General features: G+C 45.2%; 1 protein-coding gene and 1 pseudogene across 1 annotated transcript; both read left to right on the forward strand.

The window, feature by feature from the left end:
* The first annotated feature begins 228 nt into the window (after positions 1 to 228).
* On the forward strand, positions 229 to 20,411 carry LOC121566700 (annotated as a pseudogene).
* A 3,974-nt stretch (positions 20,412 to 24,385) lies between these two features.
* LOC123483270 (zinc finger protein ZFMSA12A-like) lies at positions 24,386 to 25,507 on the forward strand. Its single transcript, XM_045212868.1, has 3 exons — positions 24,386 to 24,610; positions 24,777 to 24,841; positions 25,044 to 25,507. Exons 1-3 carry the CDS (start codon positions 24,525 to 24,527, stop codon positions 25,505 to 25,507), a joined length of 615 nt encoding a protein of 204 aa, XP_045068803.1. The 5' UTR covers positions 24,386 to 24,524.
* Positions 25,508 to 26,296: the final 789 nt, after the last annotated feature.

The raw sequence follows: 26,296 nt of genomic DNA on the forward strand, positions 1-26,296 counted from the left end.
CACTTCCCCAGGCGTCAACAACTGACCCTCATCCTATTTGTAACTTCTTGCTGAGCAGTGAGCCTGAATATTTTGCCCCCAGCCCCATTGCCTCTACTCCTTACCTAAATATTATTAATACTACTGAAAGTACAAACAAATGTAGTTGAAATACAGATGGTGATTGGTGCATTGCAGGCTCAGTGCTCATGGGCTTGGCCAAAGTCAGATCAAAGGTTTATCAACCACATGCTAGGCATCTGGCGGGAGATCTTCCTGCACGTGCTCAATAACTTTGCACTCACCCTGGAGGACCCTCCCTCCATCAGCCCGGAGCTACGAGGCGGGTGACTGACTACTGCATCCTGTAGCCCTCCCACCCCCTTCTCCTCTACCTGTGACTGACTACCACATCACTGTAAGCCTCCCACCCTTCCTCTTCTCCCCATAGTGACCCAAGCTACCACATCACTGTAAACCCTCCCACCCTTCTTCCTCTACCTCCTGTGACCTTCACCACATCACTGTGGCCCACCCTCCCACCCCTTCTTCCTCTACCTCCTGTTATTCCAGCCTACCACATCACTGGCCCTCCCACCCCTTCCTCTACCTCATGGTGACCCAGCTACCCATCTGTAGGCAGAGAGAGTTCAGCCACAACTAATTTGGAGTTTGTTTACAAATGTAATGCATACAAAATATCGCGTGAGAAACTACAAACATGGTGGTATAACTTGGCTGTGTGAGTTCTATGTAACAATGTATACCTGCAATGTAATGTCCTATATTTACTGTGTCTATGTAACTACCATGTGCTGCTGGTAAAATTATAAAAATCACTTATTCTAGAAGTGGGACCAAGTTTTATACCAGTCTTTGGTGTCTGCCCAGGACTGGCGAGTTTATGAGGAAGCATCAGCTCCTGTCCAGAGTCCCCAGACACGAGGCCCCACAGTGAGAAGCCGAGCGGAGAGGGCCAAGCCCAGCTGGAAGCTACACTCGCTGATGGCCAATGATCATCTCCAGTAATACATCTTCAACATGCAGGCAGTGAGCAGGACAACAGCCTTCATACACTCTGCACAGTTGCTCACCTTACCCAACACTCAGTTGATTTATTTTTCAACCATGTGAGTAATTTTTGTGTAGGTGTGTGTGTGTGTGTGATTTCATTTGCAATACATTGTGTGTGATCCAGGTGGTTCCGCTGGCTAACCTCATAGTGAAGGAGTCTGAGTGAGGAGGACTTGCTGACCTGCCAGAGACAGTTTACAGCCTGGTGGATATGGAGGAAAGATGACCCTCTTCCATCTCCACTGTAGGCTCCCGGGGCAAGGCTGAGTGATGTCTGTGTGTGGGAGCTGATGTTGCTGACTAGTGTCCTCCTGAGTGCTTTGGGAGTGGGAACAGTATTGTAATAAGGTGTTGTGCATTAGGTGGGTGTGTGCTGTATGTGTGTGTGTTTGTATGGTAGGTATGTGTGCGAGAGAGAGAGGGAGAGAGAGTGAATTAGGGAGGAGAGACTGAAAGTGTAACTGGGAATGTCGCTCCCAGAGTGTTTTGGAGGTTGGGACCGTATATAAGTTCAGTGTGTGTTTCCTGGTCTCCTGTCTGACTGGTTAATGTCTCCTCTGGGCTATAGGGATAGACATTTTTCGTATCATGTGGAGGCGAGCTGGAGACTCTGGTGAGACCACGTGGCGAGGCAGAAGCTGACCAAGGGTTCTGGACTGCATCAGCGCCTGCCTTAAACCCCGAGGAGGAGGAGAGGAAGAAGCGGGGGAGGAGGGAGGACAAGAGGACGAGGCAGAGGAAGAACAGCAACAAGGATTCAGAGGACAGAGCTGGCAGGGAGTCAGAGAGGTCAGGATTGACACTGACGCCCATTTTAGCCAGCCTAGCGTGACTCTTTGTTTTAAGCAACTTTGAATTATTTTTATAAAAATATACTATGATAAAATAACTTATATATTTAAAAATAAATAAACATAATATAAAATAAAAGCAAACATTATAATATTTAATTTGAAAAATTATAATAAAAATAACAAATTATTATTAATAATCACAAAAATTTATGCATTATAATGATGATGCATTTGTCAGAATGAAAAAAGGTGCTGGTACTCTATTTAATATAGTCTTACGGTTTAGTATTTTATACAATATTCTCTGGTCACTGTGTTCATTCTCCACCAGGCTGAAGGGCGCTAGAGCGTGGAGAGAAAGGAGGAGCAGGGAGTCAGGAGGGCCATTAAGATTCTCTGACTCACGAGCCTCTCAACAAGCCGTGGAAAGTCAACTACCTGAAAAAGCCAAAGGTGCATGCTCCTTGGCCTTATTGCCCTCAGATCACATGGTGTGACCTGGCATGTTTGTCCCGAATGCCATGTTCACAGTTATCATTACACAATAATAGTATACATTATTATTCATTTCTGTCTCATCACTGCATTAATTAACTTTTTGTCCAAGACAAGCCTGCTTGATAAGGCGTGACATTACAAGTATTTGTCCTTTATTAAATCTTTCTGTCTCTGTGTGTGTTTTATTCCTGTGAGTTTACAATGTAGGTCCGGTGTCCTGCTCATGTGGTGAGACAGTCTCACTGTATTGTCCAGGAAACACCAGGAGTTTGCCGGGGAGGATCAGCTCTGCAGACAACAAGGCGAGTTATACCAGCACCTTAAGATGAATGGGTGTGTGATGTGTACTGTATAACCATTCCCCAACATAACCCAGTGTGTTATGGCCCCTACGTTCTAATTAAGCAATAGGCCAGGAGGTGTTATGGCAATATCTGCATGGCTAAAAACTGTTCTTAAGCAAGATTCCTTAAGAGTGTATATGTACAGCCCTTAGCCGTGGTATCTGTGTCTCAGCCAGTGCCTTGTGCTATTATAAACTGGTTACCAACGGCCATTAGAGCAGTAAAAATACATGTTTTGTCTATTGTAGTATACAGTCACAAGTACGCTGTCAGCAATCCGCATTCAGGGCTCGAACCACCAGTTTATGTTTAATAAGAGATGTTCTGGTTTGTTTTAAACTGACTGAAATCTGATTGTACAGTGCTGTTATGGAAGTAGAGGTCTTATGATACATATTTTTTGTCCTGCACTTTCTGTTAACAGAATGGACCTCCAGGAGAATGGGAAAACTTGAATGATGTGACCTGTCCCTATACAGGATACCGCCCACTCACAGACACCTTACAGCAGGAACATGAGCTTGGATAGCAAAGATATCATGTAAATCTGGGAGTGTATGGACTGTCCTCCTGCTATGTCCATACCAAGCACCAAAGTGGATATGATCCAGACTTTGGATTTTAGAGTGATTTTTGTTTGTTTCTACCCGTTTGTATGGATGGCTATATTGTGTGAAGCAATAAAGTTGTCAGCAGACGGTATTCCATTTCTGTGCTACCTACTTTTCTCTAAAATGTATTATTTTCGCTAGTATGGTTATGACCTCATGGTTAGGTTCATGTTATGGTGACGTGGACGGTTGATGTAAGTATAACACAATGCTGTTTTGACAGTTTGCAAGGTTTTGTCTGAAATATAGTCCAATCCAATATGGTGATATTGTATCTTAATTCTACTTTAAGATTCGTGATGAAAAACAAACATTTCGGAGGGTGTGTGCTTTGTGGTGTAAGTTTTCTTTGCCAAATACAACCCTCGTGTGGCATGAGTAGTGTGTGTATGAACATTTTGTGTCATAACCTCACTTCAAAATGATTCATTGTTTATGCTTTTCTTCTTGAGTTGTGTTCCCATGGTCTGTTATGTGGGTATTGTGGTAGAACTGTTGTTGGCCGTGGAGGTGGGTGAAAAGACACTGCTCTTTGGTAGGATGTCTGCCCTGGAGATATGTGGGAAGAGATGCTCTCCACTGGCTGAGTGAGCGTTCAGCCAGCAGGGGAGGTGGAGGGAGTGCCTTCTGGTTGGAACAGGGGTGGCATCCTTGGCATTGTGTGCCCTCAGATCCATGGTGTGACCTGGAACAGCCCCTCAAGGGCCAAATCGCAAGTCCTTACCCTCTCCACACAGCTTCTACAGAAATAGAAACTTATGTAAATGTAAGGGTGACTGCCAGAAAGGCAACAGACCACACTAGCAGAGCTGTCAACACTGGCCATCCAATGATAGGAGAGGTCTGTCTGTCAGCACTGACACAAGCGGTGGGATCCCGAGCTGGGACGGTGTTGTCAGTGGGCTTTGGAGCTCTGCTGGTGGGAAAGAGTGGGATAGAGGCTGTGGAGTGCTGACGATAGTCGGGCTGGAGAAGTGATCATGTCTGTAAAGCTCCCTGAGGCCTACCTTGCTGATGGGAACTCTGGGAGCATTGCCTGGCTGAGCATGAGCTACTCTGTCTGGCCTCTGAACTAATTTCACTCCCATCGCTTGGGCCCAACCTGGGCCACCGTCCTCAACACCATCAACCCCACCTGGCAGGTGAAATTTGTACCAGACACAATAGTGGATCCAGGTGCCGAGACAGCATGACTGAAGTGGTAGCTGCCGGAGTCATTTGAAGAAGCGGGACAGCTTGTCCGGGAGGAGCTCCTGTGGCTGGCTGAGGAGAAGTCGAGCTCCCGGTGGCCGAAGTGAGGCTAAAGCGCTGTGGTAGGAGGCTCCGCATGGCTGCGGTGGAGGTCCAAGGTGAGAGGCCAGCCCAGGCCTGATTACCTGACAACCAGCAGCAGCGCTGTAAGAAAACTGAGTCCTCTTCCAGAGGGACACCGTGCAGCTCAAATTCATCCAGACTACCCAGGACCCCAGAGTCACGGGATGGCCATCTATGAACCTCAGCTCCAGGGAGAGAGGACTCTGCTGCCCCATCCTCTGGATCAGAAAGGTCATGATGGTATTGTGTAGTGAAGGAAGCCGACTATGGCCTCCAGAAGTGGATGGACTGTGCTGGGAGGAGATTGGGGCCTAGAGTGCCAAGATATACTAATGACATCAGTACTATGTTGAAAGGAGCAGATTTTTGCCAATGTCAAAAGTTCCTTACAGAGGAAGTTATGCATGTGAAAGTTAGTAGTACCACTAACCTGGGGAGGCAGCTGAAGGAGACATGGAAGCAGGAAGATGCTCTAAGTACTCCAGTTGGGCAAGGCCCAAAGAGACCTCTGCGCATCTCCAACTGGACCTGATGGAGATGGCAGGGTTCCGTCGCCCTCTCTCAGCAGTGCTGATAATCAGTGGGAAGGTCTGGGCAGTAGCTGGACCACAGTAGTGGTCTGCCCATGCCTGTGACACCTTGAGTCCCTGGGCAGTGATTGGTGCATTGATGGCACCGCGGCCTGTTTATGGCTGGTTGAATGCTGGAATGCTGGAGGTTTGTGTGATTGCTACAGGCTGGATAGACTTTTTGGGAAGAGTGAGGATGAGACAATGTAAGCGGTTACCGGCTGCTTAGTCTTGGAAGAAACTGCAAAAAACGTATTCTGATTTACAGTCTGTTACTTGGCAACTGTTTACGGGCCCGATCCCTTAGGTGACTCTGAGAAAACTTGCCTTAGTTGTCAGTTTGGATATAAACTGAATCAAGTAGTGATCTCTTATTTCAATCACTGAACTTAGATGGGAGCGGAGTCTGTTCTGTCTCCTTGCTCTGTGACAAGGAAATCTAGAATCAGTGGGATAAGTCTGAATGGAGATACCCAACCCCATGTCCTTCTGGGGCTATGGACTGGGCATGCCCCAGGTACAGAAAGTCCTCCTGGGCTATGGGCCTGAGGTATACTGAGGGTAGAGGATCCTCTGGGCTATGGTTCAGGTATACTGAGGGTAAGAGGATCCTCTGGAAGCGTGGTTGCAGGTATGCAGGGTAAGAGGATCGAACTCTGCTGCCAGAAGGAGGAGGGTTCTGTGTATAGTCATGAACAGCAGACAGTTCTATAGGATAGAGTGGCAGTGGCTGTCTAGGCCTCTACAGTTGCCTGTGGAATACTATATGAACTGTCAAGAACTGATTCAAGGTCAGCACGCTGTTGGCGTCATCGTGAATACTGAATCTAAGTAATTCAGAGTCCTTTGTACTGCGGTTATTTGAGAATACAGTTCACTTGTGGCTGGAGCAGCTAATGGTATTTGAGGTCAGGAAGGGCTCCCAGAGTCATGTTGGTCTCCATTTGCCAGGATTGCTTGGATAGTGATGAGAGATACCTGTGATAGTGAGGCTATGGATCGTGCACTGTAATTATGCAGTGTCTTTTGGCTGGGAGTCAACTGTCTGCTGATCTGCCCTGTCACCTGTGGCCTGCAGTTGTCTGAACCGCAGTGGGTTTTAGGTCTATGGTCATCTGCTGAGACGGTCACAAGCTGACCACTATGAGTCAAGAGTACTTGGAGTAGGTCCTCATATACAGATAAAGAGGTGAAACGTATGTTGTAACAGAGTTTTGTCAAGCCTAACTGCCGACTGGTTACGCTACTGAATGTCGATGTTAATGGTTTAGGTCAACCTGTTGAGGCGTGTTCTGTTATTTCAGACTGTGAACTGTAGTCATTGACCTCTTTAGATTGAATGGCAATGATGTGGTATGATATGGTCTTATACAGTTCTAGCTTTAAGAACATGAGCCAATGAAAGATGAAAGTGTGGCGTGAGTGTTGAGAGAGTCCACTCAAGGTGGTGCTGAACTTGGTCCTTGAAGGAAGCATAAATGTTTGCCTCTGCTGTTCTGTCAGTGAAGACATAGTCAGTGACCTCTCTTGTATAAACTGTAGAGATTTGGTCGCTGGTGGCGCCAGTTTAGAGCCAGAGGTGACTCTTTGGCCAGATCTTCGGCCTGGGACAGTCAGGAGTTGATGGAGATATGAGGTGGATGTGTCGGACAAGTGAGTTCTGGCTCTCCGTCGATCTGTGATCTACCCCATGTTTGTTCCCTAGAAAAATGTATACAGATACAGGTCACTTTCAATTATCTCTTTTTGTGTCAAACTTTAAAAGTCCTTCAACAAAAAGTACATTCCCTGACTCATTCCCCTCCCTCTGCCCTTTTGACAATCTGATTGGATGGGCTAGATAGATGGAGTTTTCACATATGTATACTTATCCAAATCCTCTCCAGATCGTAAAGGGCAGGAAGTCAATGAGGAGGGTTGGAGAGCAAGTTGGTCACATACAGAAGCCTGGAAGAATAAAACTCACCCAAACAAAGTCTAGGCCCTGTGCTTTGACTGCCCGCCTTCCAAAGTAGAGGTCGGTAGAAGAGCTGAGGCCGGTATCCTCAGCTAGCCTTGATGCAGTCATGGATCCTGGCCCGGTGAAAGGGGCATGGAGATTGAGGAGTGCCCTTTGATGGATTTAGTGATATTGTCCAGTAACCCTGTAGGATTACGCTATCAGGTCTAGGGGGAGTCTCTGATATAATGAAGTCCATACTGTGGGTGAAAAGGGTTTCCAACAATGTGTGGAGCGTCCAAGGGGGTCTCAAGTAACAATCATCAGGTAAATACTTTGGGATGCAGATATACTTTTTCATAGACAAAAATTAATGGAGGGCTATTGTTTGGCTCCACAGTACAAAGCAAAGACAAGTGAGAAGCTGGAACAATAGAGCTCAGAGTAGGAGGCTTGAGTGTCTGTATAAATGGGGTCAGGCTGTCTCTGGTGCTCCAGGTTTATGGAAGTGCGCAGAGTCTGGTCCCACTAGTTTCCCCCCTATAGTGGTCCTCTGGACCATAGTCTTCTGTGCCAGATTGGCTTAGCTGTGCTCTTGTGTCTCCGGGTGGGGGTAATATTGGCTTGGGGGCGCCAATTCAGATGTATGTCTGCTGTGCTCTTTTGTCCATGTAGTGGTGCAGTGTGGACTAGTGTCAGTGGTAGTCTTCGACTGCTGGTGCTCTGGTCTACAGGGTTTATGACCGTTATGTTGTTACTTTGTCGAAGTCGAGGTTCATTGTTCTTCCATTGAATCACACTCTGAAAACAAAGTTGGGCTCCTGCTTATTTAGCTACATAGACAGGGTTGTAAGAGCTGGAGATTTGTTAACTATTGTTGTGTATGTGACCAAACATGTCTGTGTTCTCTGAATGAGGAATGTGTATGTTTTTGCTGTGTTGGAAAAATGTAGTTGAAGATGTCAAAGATTAGCTGTGAGTGGTTTGATTCTCTGGGCATACTAAAATTGATACCATCTCAGTTTTGGTGGCTTCGGGTGGAAATATAGGCCTCTTCATTGATTGTGGATAAACACTCTGGGGGTGAGTAAGGATGGTTTTGAGAGGCATGGACAACAAAATCGTCTCTCGTGCCAGATGGTGAAATTTCAAACACCCTCACAAACAGAGGATGTAAGAGGGTGACTTGAGGCCTGTGTTAGTTCTCGGTTTGGTAGCCTTTAGTGTGTCTCAGGATGGCTGTGAGGTATGACATCATCAGACTAGTAGAAGCTCGAACGGTATGTGTGAAAGCTCTCTGACTAACTCTGGCACCAGCGTTGGTGGTGGGAAGAACCGCAGTTGGGATGTGGCTGTGTATTGTGAACGCAGGGTTGCAGGCCCCTCCTGATTCCGGGAGCAGCCCCTTGCAGAGAACCCTCCACCCTAATATGAGGACTCCCAGCACGGTGGTCAGTCCCGCCGACCTGAGGCAGTGCTGTGCTCAAAATCCGGGCTAAGTCTGATAACTGCTCCCCCAACCTAACCGACCCGGCCACAGAGCTACGAGCAGCCTGCCCTATTCCCGATGTCCCTTTTTCCCTGGGGCCGGCACACATCAGCAGTCAGGGACCCTGCCTGCACCTCTGGTTTCTCTCTTTTGCAGTGCAGCGGGGGGGCCCTGGCGAGAAGGAGGTGGACCGAGCCAGGGGCCATTTCGCAATCAGCCATTGTGCTGGTCAACCGCACGCCGTTGGTCTGCGTCAGCTGCCAGGGTCACCTGAAGCATTGATCAGCCCAGAACATCTCCCCCACAGAGCCAGGCAGAACCTGACCTATCAGACACACCACACCCAGGATTAGAGTATTATTCAATTCGGTCGTTCTGAAGTGAAATTTAAATTGATTTCCTAAATTCTCCCATAACCCCAAAAAAATACAAGCATGTTTTACTCTGTTTGTAAACAATGTAAATGCAAACAAATTGCTGTATAGCCTCAAAACATGGTTTAAACTCTGATTTTGATATAATGGATATGGTCACTCACTTTACATCTATAGCTCTTTTCTATGAATTTGGTTACATTTCTTCCAGGCCCATCCCTCAGCTTTTGCGAAACACAGGCAAGGTGACCACTTTGCTATTTTTCAATTCAATGTCAATCATGCAAATACAGCATGATAATTTAAAATGATCAATGTTTTCTTACTTTATGTGGTTGAGTGGTAGGCTCCTCCTCTCCCACTGTTCCATTAAGGGACATGAAGATGAAAGTGGGTAACGGATACAACAGTGGCCTTAGGCATTGAGAGCATTTTTAAGGGGCGTTGCCGCAATCTTCCCTCGGAGCCCAGCCAAATAGACTGTCATCTCTCGGTGAACATCAACCACCTTGGTATTGCATCATCATTGGCCTAAGAGACCTGAAGGAGTGGATGAACTTTCATTCAGTAACCCTTTTTGCATCCATGAGAGTTAGTTCACTATTCTGCCAGGCCTATTAGAGGCCATATTCCATTTAGTTATTGTGGTACATAACTCCCCCCCGGCTAATAATAAGTAAATAGTCGTCCCCCCCTCCACTCGTGTGTTTTGAAACAAGCATTTTTGCTACCAAGCTGCTGAGAATATCAGCCTCTGGGTGGCAGTTATTAGTGCCTTGGGTTTAAATGGCATCTTTCAGTACCAGTCCAGCTCACCTGATAGTGCTGGAAAGGGTCCCTGGATGGCTGTGGCGGGGAAAAGGGAAATAGAAGAGCTGTCCCAGCTTGGACCGTGCGGTTTGAGAGGCCACTGCAGCCGTACCACTGGAGGACAAGAGTGAAGTTTCACCAAGCACTGGGCCTTCGACCCACACATCCCAGCACCATCAAGATACAGAGGAGAGAGGAGAAAGTACAGAAAAGCATGGACTCTACTTCCTCTGTGCCTTCGAATCCAATAAGCAAACAAGCACCCGGTACGGCTGTGTATCCGTTTTGGAGGGTGAATATATGTACATTACGCGTCGCCTTTCATTCTCTCACTTCCCCAGTCATCAAACCGACAAATAAACACTTATTCCAATTGGCAGTTGTACAAGGATCCTCAACAGGCTTATGAATACATCTGGTCCAGAAAAAACAACCAAAGCTCACCGCGTGATATCAGCAGCCATCAGTAAAATAAAAGAAATCAAGGTCCAGGAGAGCTTGAGGAGTGGAATGTTCCTAGTAGGAGGCTTCCGTTCAACATGATCCAAGCCGTCACTCCGTGTTGGTGTCATATCGTGTCATTACGTGTCCAGTTACTAGGCTGCCTGGTTGCTGGAACATAAATGCTACCAGGCGAGGACCCTCCAAAGGCTTCTGTGACCTACATTCAAGGCTGGTTGAACACAATTGCTTTCTATAGTTTACATATTCAAGGTTCCACTTTACTATCCATATAGACAAAGAATATAAATAATACTTACATTCATTGCTTGTAACTCTAGTTATGTAGTCTACATACAGTATATGAAATACACCTGTAAGCTCGTTTTATGTAGACAAAACCCTGTAGCAACATACACAAGATTGAGTACAAGAGCTACATCAAAGACAACCCCACAACGGCCCTGGGCTGTTACATTCTTTAGCCATGTCGTTACCCATCCCCCTCTTACAGTTGTGATGGATAGAGTGGGGAAGTTACAACCCAGGGGGTGATATCAACAAGAGACTTTCGAAAGCGTCAACTATCACTGCGATTCTCAATGCTGCTAGGTTTTGAGTTGCCCTGTCCCTTATTCAGCTCTCAACTGTGAAAGAATGTGGTCGCGCAACAGGACAACAGTGGCCGGTTGTGACTCAAAGTCTCTCAACATTTCCCTTTTGACTTTTTCTTTACTTATGGGGTTGGGTAAAGGCGTTACTTAGCTTTAGATTTTGTATTGATTTCCCTGCAGTGAAATAATGTTTGGCTTGAGTTGCAAGATGACCCTTGACAAAGTGACCCCCTGGTCCGCTTGGGTTTTAGGTTTTAGGCTGGGGTCACCTGAATTAGCTTGTATGGGGGCCCACCATGTCTCAGCAGGAGTGTCTGTTCAGATAGCTACAGTGCATTTGGAATGTTTTCAGACCCTTCACTTTTTCACACATTTTGTTACGTTACAGCCTTATTCTATAATGGATTAAATAATTTCCCACTGTTGAATCTACACAACCATATTGACAAAGCAAAAACAGGTTTTTAGACATTTTTGTAATTATATAAAATTAACTGCAATATCACATTTACAAAGTATTCAGACCCTTTACTCAGTACTTTTGTTGAAGCAGCTTTGAGCGCTTACAGCCTCGAGTCTTGGGTATGGCGGCTTCTAGCTTGACACACACTATATTTGGGGAGTTTCTCCCATTCTTCTCCTGCTAGATCCTCTCCAAGCTCTGTCAGGTGTTGGATGGGGGCGTGCTATCGCTGCAGCAATATTTTCAGGTCTCTCCAGGAGATGTTCAATCGGGCTCAAGTCGGGATCTGGCTGGGCCTTCAGGACATTCAGGGCACTTGTCCCAAAGCCAACTCCTGCATTGTCTTGGCTGTGTGCTTAGAGTTGTTGTCCTGTTGGAAGGTGAACCTTCAAATCAATCCAAATCAAATCAAATTCTATCGGAATCATGAACTTCTGTTCAGCTGAGGTGCAGACATTACAGTGAAATGCTTACTTGCAGCCCTTAACCAAGCAGTGCATTTGCCATTATTCAAAAAAGTAAAAATAAAACAACAACAAAAAGTATTGAGAAAAAAAAAGAGCAGAGTAAAATAAAGTGACAGTGAGGCTATTATACAGGGAAATGTGCCGTTGAGAGTCAATGTGCTGGGGGCACCGGCTGGTTGAGGTAGTTGAGGTAATATGTACATAGTGGGTAGAGATTAAGTGACTAATGCATAAATAATTAACAGAGTAACGCATCAGCGTAAAAGGATGGGGTGGGGGGCAGTGCCAAATAGTCGGGTAGCCATGATTAGCTGTTCAGAGTCTTATGGCTTGGGGGTAGGTGAAGCTTTGTTGAGAAGTCTTTTGGACCCTGGACTTGGCACTCCGGTACACGCTTGCCGTGCGGCGGCAGCAGAGAACAGTCTATGACTTCGAGGTGGCTGGAGTGCTTTGACAATTTTGGGGCCTTCCTCTGGCACACGCCTGGTATAGAGGTCCTGGATGGCAGGAGGCTTAGGAACCTTCGCCCCAGATCTGATGTCCTGAGTGCTCTGGAGCTGGTTTTCATCAAGGATCTCTCTGTGCTCTTTGCTCCGTTCATCTTTCCCTCTATGCACTTTAGTCTCCCAGTCCCTGCACAGCTGAAAAACATCCCACAGCATGATGTTGCCTCATCACCTTTGCTTCACCGTAGGGATGGTGCCTGGTTTCCTCAGGCGTGGCGCGCTTGGCATTCAGGCCAGAGTTCAATCTTGGTTTCATCAGACCAAGATAATCTTGTTTCCTCCACATGGTCTAGAAAGTCCTTTAAGTGCCTTTTGGCAAACTCAGCGGGCTGTCACGTTCCTTTTACTGAGAAGTAGCTTCCGTACAGGCCACTCTACCTTAAGGCCTGATTGGTGGAGTGCTGCAGGGATTGTTGGGCCTTCCTGGAAAGGTTCTCCCATCTCCACTGGAACTCTAAAACTCTGTCAGTGACCATCGGGTTCTTGGTCGCCTCCCTGACCAAAGCCCTTCTCCCCCAAAGATTATTCCGAGTTTGGCTGGCGGCCAGCTGTCTGGAAGGAATGATGGAGACCACTGTGTTCTTGGGGACCTTCAAAGCTGCCAGAAATATTGTTGTACCCTTCCCCAGATCTGTGCCTTGTCACAATCCTGTTTCTGAAGCTCTACAGACAAATTCCTTCGGCCTCATGGCTTGGACTTCTGCTCTGGCATGCACTGTCAACTGTGGGACCTTATTTAGACAAGTGTGTGCCTTTCCCAATCATGTCCAATCAATTGAATTTACCCACAGGTGGACTCAAATCCAAGTTGTAAAAACATCTCAAGGATGATCAGTCGGAAACAGGGATCCCGAAACCCAATTTAATTCTCTTATGTAAATAAGGTATTTCTGTTTTCTATTTTTAATACATTAACGCAAACATTTCTAAAAAACCTGTTTTTCTTTGTCATTATGGGGTATTGTGTGTAGATTGATGCAAAAAAAAATCCAGAATCAATTTTTAGAACAAGGCTGTAACGTAACAAAATGTGGACAAAGGAAGGGGTCTGAATACTTTCCGATGCACGCTGAACCTGGATATGAGCCAGGCAGTTTAATGATTAACATGAAATTGGGTACTGGAATCCCAGACCGTAATGATTCCTTATAGGGATGTACCCGACGATGACCAGGAAAATACAGTCTAGTATAGTAGTAGCAAAACCAAAATAAATCACTTAAATCATGAACTTTTTTCACAGTGTGGTCAAGCAACTGGTTTTACTACCAATTTGTTTTGCATTTTTAGTCCATGTGGAAGTGTGCTGTAAATATCAATTATTAACTTGTTATATTGGGGCACTAATAAACTCCTAGGACTAGAGGGAGGAGTTAGAAGATATTCTCCAAAGTACATTTTGGGTTTCTCCTCTGGGGAGGATCGAAGACAATTGCACATGGAGGTAAGTTTAAACAGTTCTCACCATCTTATATTTGTTTTGTCGTATTGGTTGTACTTGGGGGTTCACTTTGGTATGTCTCAATACTGCATCAAGTACTGCAAACTTGAAAATACTACAAACATATAAAACAAATTAAATATGTGTGATACAGTATCAGTAGCTGTGCCACTAGAGATCCTGGTTTCGAATCCAGGCTCTGGCGCGTAGCCGACCGGGAGGCCACATGGGGCGGGAAGCACAGTCACCTAGCGTGCGTCCCGGGGCGGGAGGAATGGCCCGCAGGGATGGCTCAGTTGGGTGAGCATGGCGTTTTGCAGCGCCAGGGTTGGTGGGTTCATTTCCACAGGGGGCCAGTATGAAAAATAAAATAAAATCATGTATGCACTCACTCTTTAAGTGACTAAAATGTAATGTAAAAATGTTTATACTGGGCATTACTTGAAGCTGCTTCACGCTGAATAGAACATGAACAGGTGGGACGAAGTTGAGGAGAAGCTCGATATATATTCAAATGCTTAGCGATATTGCAGCGCCAATCGAAACAGCTTACTATAACCAGCCCCTCACTGGATTGGCTGTCATACAAGCTTAATACCTATCATGTTCTGTTTGAGCTTGCTAGCACCCACTTGGCAGCCATCCAGTGCGAAGAATAGCGTGGCGTCTGTGAAGCATTGCTGTGCTATTGGTGCCGTTATAGTGGACGGCCTCTGAGCGATTTAACAGTTTTCGTCGAGAGGCAACCCAGGTTTGTAAGTAAACATTATGGAAATGATCATTAGATCATTAGAAAATGAAGTTGAACTTTTGATGGACAAAACGGACAATGACTAATGCATATCTTTATTTATATATATATACAGTGAGGAAAAAAAAGTATTTGATCCCCTGCTGATTATCGTGCGTTTGCCCACTGACAAAGGCATGATCAGTCTAATAATTTTAATAGTAGGTTTATTTGAACAGTGAAGAGACAAGAATAACAACAACAAAAACCAGAAAAAACGCAATGTCAAAAATGTTACAAATTGATTTGCATTTTTAATGAGGAAATAAATATTTGACCCCTCTGCAAACATGACGCAGTGCTTGGTGGAAAACCCTTGTTGGTAATTCCACAGAGGTCAGGCGTTTCTTGTAAGTTGCACCAGTTTTGCACCACATCTCAGGAGGGATTTTGTTTCCTCCTCTTGGCAGATCTTCTCCAAAGTCTTTTTAAGGTTTCGAGGCTGGCGTTTGGCAACTCAAACTTTCAGCTCCCTCCACAGATTTCCTATGGGATAAGGTCTGGAGACTGGCTAAGCAACTCCAGGACCTAATAGCTTCTTCTTGAGCCACTCCTTTGTTACCTTGAGCCGTGTGTTTTGTCATTGTCATGCTGGAATGCGCATCCCGACCATTTTCAATGCCCTGGCCGAGGAAGGAGGTTCTCACCCAAGATTTCCGGCATGCGTCCATCGTCCCTTCGATCTCGCGGTGGGTTGTCCATCCTTAAAAGCATTCTAAAGATAATGACTTTCCCACCTCCATGTTTTGCAGTCATCGTTCTGCGGAGTGGTCCTCTGTAGCTCAGCTGGTAGAGGCACGGCGCATTTACGTCCAGGTAGTGGGTTCGATACTGGACCACCATACACCAAAAATGTATGCATGCATGACTGTATAGGATCGCTTTGGATAAAGCGTACTGCTAAATAGCATATGTCTTATTATTACTATGTTTGACGTTGGGATGGTGTTCTTGGGGTTATAGGCAGCATTCCTCCTCCTCCAAACCACGGCGAGTTGAGTTGATGCTAAGAGCTTGATTTTGGTCTCATCTGACCACAACTTACTTTTCCCCAGTTCTCCTCTGAATCATTCAGATATTCATTGTGCAAACCTAGACGGACCCTGTATGTGTGCTTTCTGCCCGGTAGTGGCTGCAGGATTTCAGTCCTTCACGGCGTGTGTTGTTTACCAATGTGTTTTCTTGGTGACTTTATGGTCCCAGCTTGCTTCTTGAGATCATTGACAAGATCCTCCTGCGGTGGTTCTGGCGCTGATTCCTCACACGTTCTCATGATCATTGCAACTCCACGAGGTGAGATCTTGCATGGCCCCAGGCCGAGGGAGAGTGACAGTTCTTTTGTGTTTCTTCCATTTGCGAATAATCGCACCAACTGTTGTCACCTTCTCACGCAAGCTGCTTGGCGATGGTCTTGTAGCCCATTCAGCCTTGTGGTAGGTCTACAATCTTGTCCCTGACATCCTTGGAAAGCTCTTTGGTCTTGGCCATGGTGGAGAGTTTGAAATCTTTGATTGATTGCTTCTGTGGACAGGTGTCTTTTATACAGGTAACAAGCTGAGATTAGGAATACTCCCTTTAAGAGTGTGCTCTAATCTCAGCTCGCTACTCTTATAAAAAAGACACCTGGACAGAAATCTTTCTGATTGAGATGGGGTCAAATACTTATTTCCCTCATTAAAATGCAAATCAATTTATAACATTTTTGACATGTGTTTTTCAGGATGTTTTTGTTGTTATTCTGTCTCTCACTGTTCAAATAAACCTACCATTAAAATTATAGACTGATCATTTCTTTGTCAGTGAGCAAACGTACCAAAATCAGCGGGAGGATCAATATCTTGTCTTCAATATTCATGTTTTATGGAAATTCTCCCCCCTCAGAAGATGGCACTCAACTGGCCTGGCCTGCTGTCGATTGGAGTGTTCTCCTCATTGTCCTCGCGACAGGCGTCTAGGCGTCAAGGAAGTCAAGCGTGAGGAGAGGAAATGCACTGGAAACCTTAGTGAGGTTGCCATGGTTTGAGGGCGGAACCTCAACATCTGGGTCAGCATCTTCACTACTACAGGTGTGTAGTCAACATAACTAACTAGTAACATAAGATCCCCCAGATTTGAAAGTCGTTCAAGTATTGACTGAGTGTTTTCAATGTTTAGTGGTTGTTCTGTGTGACCACCTCTCTCTCTCTCTACAGCTACATGGGTGGGAGGAGGTTTCATCTTAGGCGATGCTGAGGGGTGATCTATGACCCTAAAAGGGGCCTGGCCTGGGCCATCGGACCGATAGGCTTCTCCCCTCAGCCTGCGTTGTAGGTGTGTATGGTCATGTTATTAATCATAATAATGGCTGGAACGGAGCAAATGGAATGATGTTGTTGATACCTTTCCACTTATTCCGCTCCATCCATTAGAGCGTGCCCGTCCTCCTCAATTAAGGTGCCACCAACCTCCAGTGGTGTAGGGTAAATAATTCACAGTAAATTCGTGACTGCAGGTGCATTGTTCTTTGTGAAACCGGTCCGAGAGGAGAATTACGTCACCATAATGGATCCGTTCCAGGAGAAGTATGGGAACACGTTAACTGCTATTCTCTTTGTCCCATCCCTCCTTGCTGACATCTTCTGGATAGCCTGTGTGCTCGCTGCATTGGGTAAGTCAGTTGTTCTGTCAGCAAAATAGCCATCACAGCACATTTTAGCACGTGCCATGACACAAGCCACGTTTACCTGGTTAGGTCACGTGGAAAAACTATCTCTATCTTAGATTTTTCTGAATTAATCTTTGATATCATTTATTGATGAATAAGCAATTATTGTCCACCACCACATTATCCGGAAGCATGAGAATGAGTCTAAACTCTTACATAATTAGTTGGTGATGTTGGCCAACTCCTGATGCATGAATGAGTGCATGTGCATGAACCTGCACGGCATATCTGTAAGTTATACATTGGATGAACTGTTGAGGCAGGCATTCTAGTGACATCATGGCACTCAGATCTCAGGGATGTTGTTGGCTATAGATTACGCACAGAAGCTTGCAAGCTACTAAGCTAGCTAGAATATGTGAACAATCTGCACAATGCTTTGCTCTAGGGGGAACGGTGAGTGTGATCATGGATATCCCATCACCCTTGGCTGTGGCCCTGTCTGCTGCTGTGGCAGTTCTCTACACACTGCTGGGAGGGCTGTATTCGGTGGCCTACACTGATGTCATCCAGCTCATCTTCATGTTCCTCAGCCTGGTGAGGACACTTGTCCTGCAGTCTTAGAGAAAAGGGTTTCAAAAGCGTTCTTGGGCTGTCTCAAAGGAGAACCCTTTTTGGAAAGGGTTCTACATGGAACCAAAAATAGTTATTCAAAGGGTTCTCCTATGGGGACTGCCGAAGAACCCTTATTGGTTCTAGGGTCAACGTGTTATAGTGAGTGAGTGCACCTGTGTGGTCTACTGTATGTATATACACGCGCAGATTCACTTCATTTACGTGTAGGGTTTCTGTATGGGAACTGCTTCAATATGTTTATTTATTCTTCCCCTCTAATGGTTTTGTGTTTTGGTTTTTCCCTTTCAGTGGTTTTGTGTGCCTTCATACTGATGAGCCCTGCCTCAGCAGACATTACAGTCACAGCTGTGACAAAACTGTATCAGGAGCCATGGACCGGCAGGCTGAAGTTGGCAGATGCAGGGCGCTGGCTGGATGACCTGCTGCTGGTGGTAATGTCAGCTTAAAGTCACATTTCACTCCAATTTCACGGTTTGTCAGAGGTGTTCAGACCTCAAACGTGGTCTAATAACTAGTTGATTCCACATCACACATGTCTCAATCCCAAATGAAGACCCTGTCATATTCATTGTATTGTGTTACCTTTGTATTTTCTGTGCTGATTGTTTTCTAATTTAGGTCTTGTCACTTTTTGGATTTCAGCATTTTTAACAATGGTCCCTTTCAATGTCTCTCTCTCTCAGACTCTAGGTGGAATCTGTTACCAGGCCTTCTACCAGAGGGTCCTGGCCCAGCCACTGTGGCTCAGGCTCAGTTCACCTGCTATGCTGCCTCTGTCGTCTGCTTCATCCTCTCCATACCACCTCTTCTCATTGGTGCTGTGGCAGCATCCTAGGTACAGCAGTGTGTTCATCAAAATGGAGGAGTAGGCTTCATGGGAGGAGCCAACTCTGTTCCAATAATGTCAATCACTGGGAGTTCTGTAAATCTAATATGCTTGCTTTTTCTCTGTCTCACTTAGATTGGAACCAGACCAGTTTTGGTCTACCTACTCCCCTTTGAGCAGGGCAAGGCGGGTATGATTCTGCCCATCTCCCTGCACCACCTGTGCCCGCCTTCGTCTCTCTTGCTGGAATCGGGCGCCATTGCTGCTGCCGTGATGTCATCGATTGACTCTGCCCTGCTGTCTTCTGCGTCCCTTGCCCAAGGAACATCTACAAAAACATTATCAGCAAAAGGGTGAGACAAAGTTAGAGAAGCTACTTACAAACATCTTAGTTTATTCTATGTAATTATTTATTTGTAATTGTTTTCCACAAATTTACTGAATAGGGCCCTGCGATTGCTTTTTTGTCTTCATTTTAGGCCTCTGAGAAAGAGATTCTACTGGTTGTGAAGGTGTCCATCCTACTGTTCGGTCTGATGGGGCGGGACTGCAATGACAACTCCTCTGTGTATGTATTCTGGATGCTCAGTGGAGATGTGATGTACTCTGTGGTCTGTGCCCAGTTGATCTGCGTCCTCTTTCTGCCTGGGAAGGTCAATGGGTATGGTGCCTTGGCAGGCCTTGTGTAGGGCTACTGCTGCGGCTCCTAGTGGGAGAGCCCTGCTTGGTGTGCCCGGACTCATGCCCCTTCCCTGGGACAGCCTACATGATGACGGGGCGTCTGCTGCATGTCTTCCCCCTTCCGCACCAGCATCATGTTGGTCTCTCTGGCCACCATTCTGGTTGTATCACGTTTGTAACCTGCCTTTTCCTTAAAGGGCTCCTGCCTGACAACTGGGATGTATATGGACTTGGCCAAAAATGATGGTTTTAATGAAGGATATGGTAGATGGGATCCGACTGAGAAGATTGGACTGAACACAAGGCAACTATAACTCCTATTCCTCATGCGAACAAAGAAGATATGAGCTCTTTACAATGGCCTGGGGTCCCATCATGTAAATAGTTACAGACCACGGACAAAGGCCAGGAACAGGCAGGGCTCAAACACCACAGCACAGTTAAGACTCTTAATTCAATAAAGAATGTTACCTTTCCAAAGAAATTTAGCTTGTAGAAGGTACTGCTTGTTCTTGTTACTGGTATGTCATCTTGCTGTTTATGAGTATCTTTGTATGAATATTCTTCAAAGGCTGTTTTGTTTAAGACAATACAAATATAAGCTAAATAACGAGGATCAAGCATGAATCGACACCACCCTAGTTAAGTGGAAAAATAAGGTAAAACGGTGAACTGTCACTTTAAGAGTTAGTCTCCCAATACGACATATTAACTCTAGTCCTGGACTAAGTAGTACTTTTTCAATGGAGATTCTCTGAGATCACATTCTGGATCCTGAGTGTCTATATCATATACAAACTGGTGTTAGCCCAGTTAGCTATCCTATTTCTGTCTAGACATGTCAATGAATATGGAGTGTGTTTGGGCTTTGGGATAGGGCTTTTCCTTTGTGGCCTGTTTGATGTGCCCACACACAGTCATACCTCTTCTTTGCTCTTAAAGTGGAGGGGCACATAGTACAAGCCTTTCCCTTACTTCTCACCTTGGCCACAATCCTTCTTGTGTCACGCTTGGCAGGCCACCTTTTCCTTACTGGCTACTGCCCCATAGATGTGATGTGTTAATTAGGTCTGCCAGAAGGTGATCTTTAACGGCTGTGGCTGCTAAGGACCATACTGAGGAGAAAGGACTGAATACTGTCAAATAAAATCGAATGACTTCCTTGTGCCTATATCTAATTTACAGTTAATTTAACTTGGTGTTAAATAACTGATCAAATTAGTTGTCAATTAATCAATCCGTTATTTAATTTATTTAAATTGTATTCAATTCAATAAACATGTTTGTTTTTGTTAGTTACTTCCACCTCTCATCAAAAAGAAAAAAATAAACAGCTTCATGAATGATGTAAAGTAGGTTACTTTATGCACAGAACACGTGCAGCGAAAAGACTTTTATTTTGACAATTTTGTAGACGTTCCCACCCGGAAGTAGCTAAATACTAGAGAACACGTTTTTTTCCCCTTCTGATTTGTTCAAGCTGCTTCTGAACAAAATCGAATAATAATACTGTATTTCTGTATTGACAGCTAGCTAGTTACATCAGCAGAATGGTGTAATGTTTTCAGCATTGATACAGTCATTTAGTAGACTTATAACACAGTAAAATATGGATGCTATGGGTATGTAGCTAACAGCCTCCTGTAGCTAGCCTAGTTATATATGGCTTCAAACTTGCTGTGGACATTATAGCTATTTTAGCACACAGTTTATTTTTGTGTGACCTGTTAAATGTGTGTGTCTATATGGCCCCAGCTAGCTAGCTTTGCAACCTGGTCTCAGAGCATGTCATTTATTATTCTGTATGTAAATCCGGGACCTGCGCATTTAATATGATATGTTACGTTTCGTATGGTATGTATTAATTTTGTGGATGTCCATCAGCCATTTTGTATGATATGTTACGAATTACAATTCGTATTATATGTTACTAATTTGCAAAACGTACAATATGTTACACATTTGCAAAACGTAAGCTATGTTGCGAATTCTAGCTAGGTGGTTAAGTTTAGGGAGTTAGGATAACGGGTTAGGGGAAGGGTTAGCTAACATACTAAGTCATTGCAAAGTAGCTAAAAAAGTAGTAAGTTGCTGAAATACTAAAGTTGTCCGTGATAAGATTCGAATTCGCATTCAGTTGCTAGACATTTGCAGTTCGGCGCGAGACGACCGTTAGACCGATGATTTCATTCTGCGCATGAGCTTAGCTAGCCAACGTCGCCATCCTACAAGCAAGATCAGGGATTTCTATTGGAGAAGCAATTTATGCCTATCTCCATACTTTACTGTCTTTTTGATATTATTGTACATTCTTCTCTACGCAATAGATTACCCCCTCCCTTTCTCCTCCCTGCGCCTTTTGGTTCCACCTCTACGGCTCATGTCTGCATTTATGTGGAAGGTAGCACAACAGAGGGCCATCAAGCACTATGGAAAATTAGAGGAGTTTGTGACAGTGGTAACACAAACTGTTCCAGAACTTATAACTGACAGACAGAGGACATTGCTTCTTCTGGCATTAAGGGCAAGGGTAAGTAAAATTCTGAAACTTACCCTGGCTGTAGAAATGTGTTTACAATGTGTCAGGTGTATGAAGGGCCTGGCCCAAGATGTACTCTTAAGGAGCCTACCATTACACCTTAAGGTCCAATCACTGATATGAAAGGTAAGGTCCTTATGTTTCAAAACTGTACCGCAAGCGATGCGTGTTAATGTTCAGAACGAGCGTAGGGCTCTTAACAAAACTCCTCCGTACAGAAGACGCCTTCGTCCAATGACTCTTCTGTGTAATGTAATGGAACTGAGAGTCATGATCAAGGGCTAGGCCGTGTAGACTTGACAGTTAATGCAGTTTTTGTATTCTGATCATGGAATTCCGAACACATCATGCATCTACACCTACATTTAAATGTGTCCACAGTGTCCGGATTCCCTTTTCCTGCGCTATATTCAAATGCCAGTATGCATTCTGCAAACGTTGGAATAGGCAAAGGCAAAATATGATAACACAACAACAACTTGATGGCAGTAGTTAACTACTGTAGCTTACTAGCCAGCTAACCTCTGTAGCTAGCCAGCAAGCAAAGCTAAAGGGATTGCAAATGGGTTAGCATAACTTTAGCCAAACAAAAATATATTATTTTTCTAAATATTAGCTAGCTGGCTAGCAATTGTAAGACAGCAACACGTTCCCCACATGCTAGGAACATATTTCCTCTAGCGTAATGAAATGGTGCCTCTCGGGTCCCAAAACCGTGAGGTGCTTATAACGTTGCCCACTGTATGTACTATCGGTAGCCTGATTGTGTCCAGACTGAGGAGAAATCTGCACACAATGCAGAGCCAGATCTGAACTCAATCATACCACAATGCAACTTTTGTGGGTCTAGAGCTGCATTTAGACAGGCAGCCCAATTCTGATGTAAAAATAATAATAAAATACAAAATTCGTCTTTTGACCAATCAGATCAGCTCTGCAAAAGATCTGATGTGAAAAGATCTGATGTGATTGGTCAAAAGACCAATTAGTGGAACAATTTGAGAATTGGGCTGCCTGTGTAAACACAGCCTTTACCTATACTTTCAATGCGTCTTCATATTCTGATAGCAAAGTCACATGTAAGTGTCAAGTGTAGACACGGCCAAGGGATACGGTTGAATGTTTTTCAGATAACTCTTCAGCTGATTCAAGGTGAGCATCCAGAGGACCTCAACAAAATTAAGATCCATCTTGACAGATTCTCATGCTGTGGTCTTTCAAAGGTGAGTTGGTATGGTATGTTCTTAAATGTGACGTAACTGCACTTTTCTGTATATAGGGTAAAATATATAAAATGTTCTGGTTGCCCTGCTTTTTGTAGCATTGTGTAGAAGTTGGTTGGATTTATGTTACAGAATAATGATGCACAGATAGATGCGTTGGAAGCAAACCTACTCAAGCTCACCAAAAACCTTCTTGAAGACCCAGTCGAGAGTATCCGGTTCTTCAAGGAATGAAACTGTTTATTCCCAGCTGGCTTCAATCTTAAGTGTGAATAACAACATTTCGTCACTGAATAGCAGGCATTATCAACCAGTTGAATTATCAAAAAAGTTTATAGTCAATGTCTGGACGAACGGTCAGTCTGCGCTTCTGCTATAGCAACTGCGCCAAGGGCAGCAACATCAATATTATCTCTCCTTGGATTGGCAGACGCATTTGTCTGTCATACAAATTGTGGGACTCCTTTCACTTTCTCTCTCCCTCTCAGGCAGATTTCCCTGTGGTGTATGGCTGTGATTTTGACAGAGCTTTGCAGGCACTTGTTTGTCAGTCCCTCTCCAGACTAGAAGATCTGCTACCAGTGCCAGACTTAAAGCAGGTAGAGAGCAAACCAAGGAAGATGTTCATATCACTGATATTCAATGCAGTCTTTATGAGCTCCATTTTGGCTCTATGTTTATCGTTATATCCTCATCTTTAAAATGTTGCATTAAACACATTGAGAGTGATGTGTGAGATATAACAGGATTTCTATGCTTTTGTCTCTCCTCCTTCCCATAGACTGCATCCTGGCTCAGCGCAGTCCCCTCTGCCTCTGATGAGTGTCTGCAGCCTCTTTCTCACACAGAGGACCTGCAATACCTGCTTCAGCACCACACATGCTGTGGAAAGTTAGACAAAAGTGCTAAACTAAGCTCCTTTATCACAAGACACATTGTGACAGACCACTACGTGTTAACCTTTCTGACATACTGACTTTTTACTTTACTGTCCTCTACCCTTGTGTCTGTCAGCATTTCCCTCCTCGGCAGAAGACTGCATCCTCGCTCCACTGTCCCTCCCTAACACAGTGGGAGTGGCATATGCCTCTGACAGAAAATTAGATGTCTTGCCTAACTTGGAAGGCTCTACCCATGTAAGCAGAGAGATGGAGGCTTTGTCAGACAGCAGAGATTACCAACAGGCAGAATCAAGAGCATGCTTCCATAGAAACCAAAACAGTAAAGAAGAAAGAGCGTCTACCATGGTTAGCGATGATGGTGAATGCACAGAGGGAGGTGTGGAAGAGGAGAATGAAAACATAAGTGCTGTGGTTTTTACTGAACCAAAGGACCAGAGGAGATGTGAAGGGACTGTTGGGGACCTGTGTGCACACCTCCAGTGTGGCTCAAAAACCCTCAATATTTTCCCCCCGACTTACACTCAAAAGTAAAGGGGACCACAGAGTCAATTCCTCCATGAGACCTAGAAAGAGCCCAGGAGGGAGGATGGCTGAGTCCAGTGTGAACTCTGATACACCTCTGCTTGAATCCTCACAGGAAACGTAAGAGCAAAGTGTGTTGGAATTGTGCTTGTGAATTAGGTTTGTTTGACATACACCACTGACACATTCATCTTTACATTTGAATCCATTATATTAAACTATTGTTATCTACTGCTGTTGTGCATTAGTATTTAACTGAACATGCTCTGTGGATCCTCCCCCACAGGACTGGTGCTGAAGAATCAAGACCAGTTTCTCCAGACCACGACGACACAGAAGAGGAAAACAACGGTGAGACTTTTGAAACTTACAGTGGGGCCCCAAGGATTCCATAGTTGTGTAAATGCCCCAAGGATTCCATAGTTGTGCAAATGCCCCAAGGATTCCATAGTTGTGCAAAGGCCCCAAGGATTCCATAGTTGTGCAAAGGCCCCAAGGATTCCATAGTTGTGCAAAGACAATGGCATTTATTTTCTTGCTTTATTCTCCACAGAACCTGCTTCAGGGGAGTCTTCTCAGCTGTCTAGCTGCGCTCAACCACCACCTAGTGACGTATCACCATCCTCGGAGACCCTTTCCAAAGCATTGTCCACTGCACGGCGTATTGCCCACAAGTGCTCCCAGTGTGGAAGGTGTTTTATCTATCCATCTCAATTGGTTCAGCATCAGCGAATTCACACTGGAGATCGACCCTACAAATGCACACAGTGCGGAAAGACTTTCAGTAATTCAACTGGGCTTTCAAAACACCACCAAAAACACTGTCTAGACGCGTCCTTCGATTGCCCCAAGTGCAGGGAGAGTTTCAGATCTCTCCGCAAGCGGTTCAGACACCTATCTACTCACACGTCCCTCAAATGTCTGTTGTGTGGAAAGAGTTGCCGGACGACTTCTGATTTGCGAAAGCACCAGCAAACGCATTGTGTGGCGCCTTCGCTTCAACTGCTCTCTCTGTGAAAACGTTTCAAGTTCCTGTCGAGCCTAACCAGGCACAACAGGACCCATTCTGTGGAGGGTGTGCTTGTTCCAAGTGTGGGAAAACGTTTGGATCTTTAAGTGAACGGCTCCAACATAAGAAGACACATAGGGCACAGCTCAACTGTACGGAGTGCGGACGGAGTTGCAGTTCCCGCTCCGAACTAAAGAGTCACCAGCAAACTCACTCTCATGAACCTCTCTTCAAGTGGCGACACTGTGAAGAGAAATTCTTTGGGTCAGTTGAGCTGAATATCCACAAAATAACTCATGCAGTGGACAAACCCCATCAGTGTGATGCGTGTGGAAAGTGCTTTGGCGCCTTAGCCACTTTTGTACTCCACCAACGGACACACACGGGGGAGAAACCCCACACGTGTCCTCACTGTAATAAGCAGTATATCTCCAAAAGTCAGCTGACGTCACACATGCGGACTCACACGGGCGAGCGTCCATACAGCTGCTCTTACTGCGGGAAGTGTTTCTCTCAGTTGGCTAATCTTACTGTGCACACAAGGATTCACACGGGGGAGAGACCCCACATCTGCTCTCAGTGCAAGAAAGGGTTTTGCTCAGTCGGTGACCTGCAGAAGCATGAGCGCTCTCACACCAAAGAGAAACCTTACAGGTGCACAGTTTGTGGAAAGGCCTTCAGTGTCAAGTCATTTGACGGTTCACATGCGCAGTCACACAGGAGAGCGCCCCTATACCTGCCCTGAGTGTGGAAAGAGTTTTGCGCAGAGCTCTGTGTTAACTAATCATCAACTCACC

This window comes from Coregonus clupeaformis, unplaced genomic scaffold, assembly GCF_020615455.1.
Source record: "Coregonus clupeaformis isolate EN_2021a unplaced genomic scaffold, ASM2061545v1 scaf0058, whole genome shotgun sequence".
Lineage (NCBI taxonomy): Eukaryota > Metazoa > Chordata > Actinopteri > Salmoniformes > Salmonidae > Coregonus > Coregonus clupeaformis.